The 2,159-nt window shown below is 72.7% G+C and overlaps 1 protein-coding gene across 1 annotated transcript; it reads right to left on the bottom strand.

Annotated features, from left to right (window-relative positions):
• Positions 1–110: 110 nt before the first annotated feature.
• Positions 111–2,023, bottom strand: MNEG_16589 (Pentatricopeptide repeat-containing protein; the record flags this gene model as incomplete). The annotated part of the gene is made up of 7 exons (XM_014034941.1): positions 111–259; positions 317–414; positions 603–802; positions 1,006–1,077; positions 1,465–1,581; positions 1,725–1,788; positions 1,983–2,023. The coding sequence occupies 7 exons, from the start codon at positions 2,021–2,023 to the stop codon at positions 111–113; spliced, it is 741 nt and encodes a 246-aa protein (XP_013890395.1).
• Positions 2,024–2,159: the final 136 nt, after the last annotated feature.

Here is a 2,159-nt window from a genome sequence, read left to right on the forward strand (position 1 = left end):
CGCGGGTGGAGCCCGCGCCGCGGGCGGGGGCTGGGGGCCGCACCTGGCAGTAGATGCCGACGAGTGCGTTGAATGTGGCGGCGTCCGGCTTGCAGACGGTGTAGAGCCGCTCAAACAGCAGCTCCCCGTACTGGGGCTGCCCGCCTGCGGAAGGACGAGCATGGGTGGGCGGCGCCGAGCGGGGCGATGATGTTTTGAGCGATGCAGGGCGGCGGCGGCGGCGGCTGCACCTGCTCCCAGTTGCCCACGCTCACGCAGGCTGCGCGGAGAGTGCAGGATGCGGGGCGCTGGGGCCCCGCCGCGGGGGCGGACCCACCCTTGAGGCAGGCGTTGATGGCCGAGTTGAAGCAGGCGGTGGTGGGCTTGAGCCCCTCCTCCTGCATGCGCTGCAGCAGCTCCAGCGCGAGCTCCCACCTGGAGGGTTGGGAGAGTTGAATGGGGGCGATGTGGAGGGCCGGGTCAGAGGGCGCGGCGCGGCGAGGCGCGGCCGTCAGCGGGCGGTTGCGACCCGGCACGGTTGCGGGGGAGCGCGGTCGCCGCGGCGCGAGCAGCGGCGCCACTGCCGGGGTGGAGGGGAGAGGTGCGGCGCGCGGGGCGCGCACCTGCCGGGCTCCTCGCAGCCTGCGAGCAGCGCCGCGTAGGTCGCGACGGAGCGGTCTATGCCCTTGGCCGCGGCCGCGCCCAGCAGCGCCAGCGCCGCCGACAGGTGGCCGAGGCGCGCGAGCGCGCAGACGGCGGCGTTGTAGGTGGCGGGCATGGGCTCGACGCCCTTGGACAGCATGCGCTCGTACACAGTCAGCGCCTGGGGGGAAGGCGGGTTGTGTGCGGAAGGTGAGGGGGCAAGGTGAGGGGGCGCTGAGAGGCGAACGGCCGGTGCAGCCGACCGCTACGAAACCCAGGGCGCGCCAGGCCGCGACGCGGTGCAGCACGCGGGCGCCCCTCGCTCGGGCGCGGGTGGGTCTGCGGCGCAAAGCGAGGGGGGGGGGTTGCAGGGGGGGCTCGCACCTCTCTGAAGCGGCCGCACATGTTGCAGGCCGTGACGACGGTGTGGTAGGTGCGCGGCTCCGGGGAGATGCCCTGCAGTCACGAGGGCAGCGCAAGGGGGGGGGGGGGAGAAGAGAGCTCAGCAGGTGCGCCGGCAGGCCAGCACGCAGCAGGGCGGCGCCGGCCGCGCGCCACCTGGCGCTCGGCGCTGCAGCACGCCCGTGCCCACCCCTCGCGCCAGCACAGGCGCCCGCGGGCGGCGGCTCCAGCAGCAGGCGGACGCACATCCTGCAGGTCCCTCGACTCTCCACCGCTACTGCTCACATGTGCACGCGCATGTTGCCGCCGGCACCGCAGCAGCAGCCGCTGCTGTGCCGCAGTCGCCGCCGCACCACTCCTGGCACCCACCCAACAATCCACATACTCACATACACAAATACTCACACACACGAATACTCACACACACGAACACATACACACCTGCATATCCAGCTGGTCCAGCACCCCCAGGGCCTCCGCAAAGTGGCCCGTCTTGGCGTACACATCCAGAAGCGTGTTGAACGTCACCAGGTTGGGCGTCACGCCCTCAGACAGCATCTGCGCACGCGGGGCAAGCGCAGCGGAGTGGGCGGGCGGAGCCGGGCCGCGGGTCTGGGGCGGCGCGGCGGCGGTTGGCGGGCGGTTGGGTGGTATCGCGGCGGCCGCGCGGCCGCGGATGTGGCGGGGGGTGGACGCCGCACCTGCTGGTAAATGTCGAGCGCCAGGTCCAGCTCGTTGCTCTTCAGGCACACGTTGAGCAGGGCGCTGGGGGGGGTGCAGATCATGGGCGCGAACAGGGGCGGGGTGCCGCTGGTTGAGGGGTGGTGGTCTCAAACGGAGCGGTCGGGGCGCCGGCCGCGCCCAAAGGCTCCAACGCGTCGGCCAGGCCCTCCGCCGCGGACGGACGAGCGTCCGCGCTGTGTGCGCGCGTAGCGACGCGCGGCGGCGCGGCCGCACACCTGTAGGTGTGGACGTTCAGAGCCACTGCGCGCGCGCGCATCTCCGACACGAGCTCGAGTGCGCGCCGCAGCTGGTGGTGCGACGAGCACTGGCTGATGGCGGTTGTGTAGGTGTACACGTCAGCGAGGTGCGCCAGCTCGTGGGCGGGTGGCAGCGTCCTGGGAAGGGAAGGGGAG

The sequence above is a fragment of the Monoraphidium neglectum genome, assembly GCF_000611645.1.
Source record: "Monoraphidium neglectum strain SAG 48.87 unplaced genomic scaffold scaffold06551, whole genome shotgun sequence".
Lineage (NCBI taxonomy): Eukaryota > Viridiplantae > Chlorophyta > Chlorophyceae > Sphaeropleales > Selenastraceae > Monoraphidium > Monoraphidium neglectum.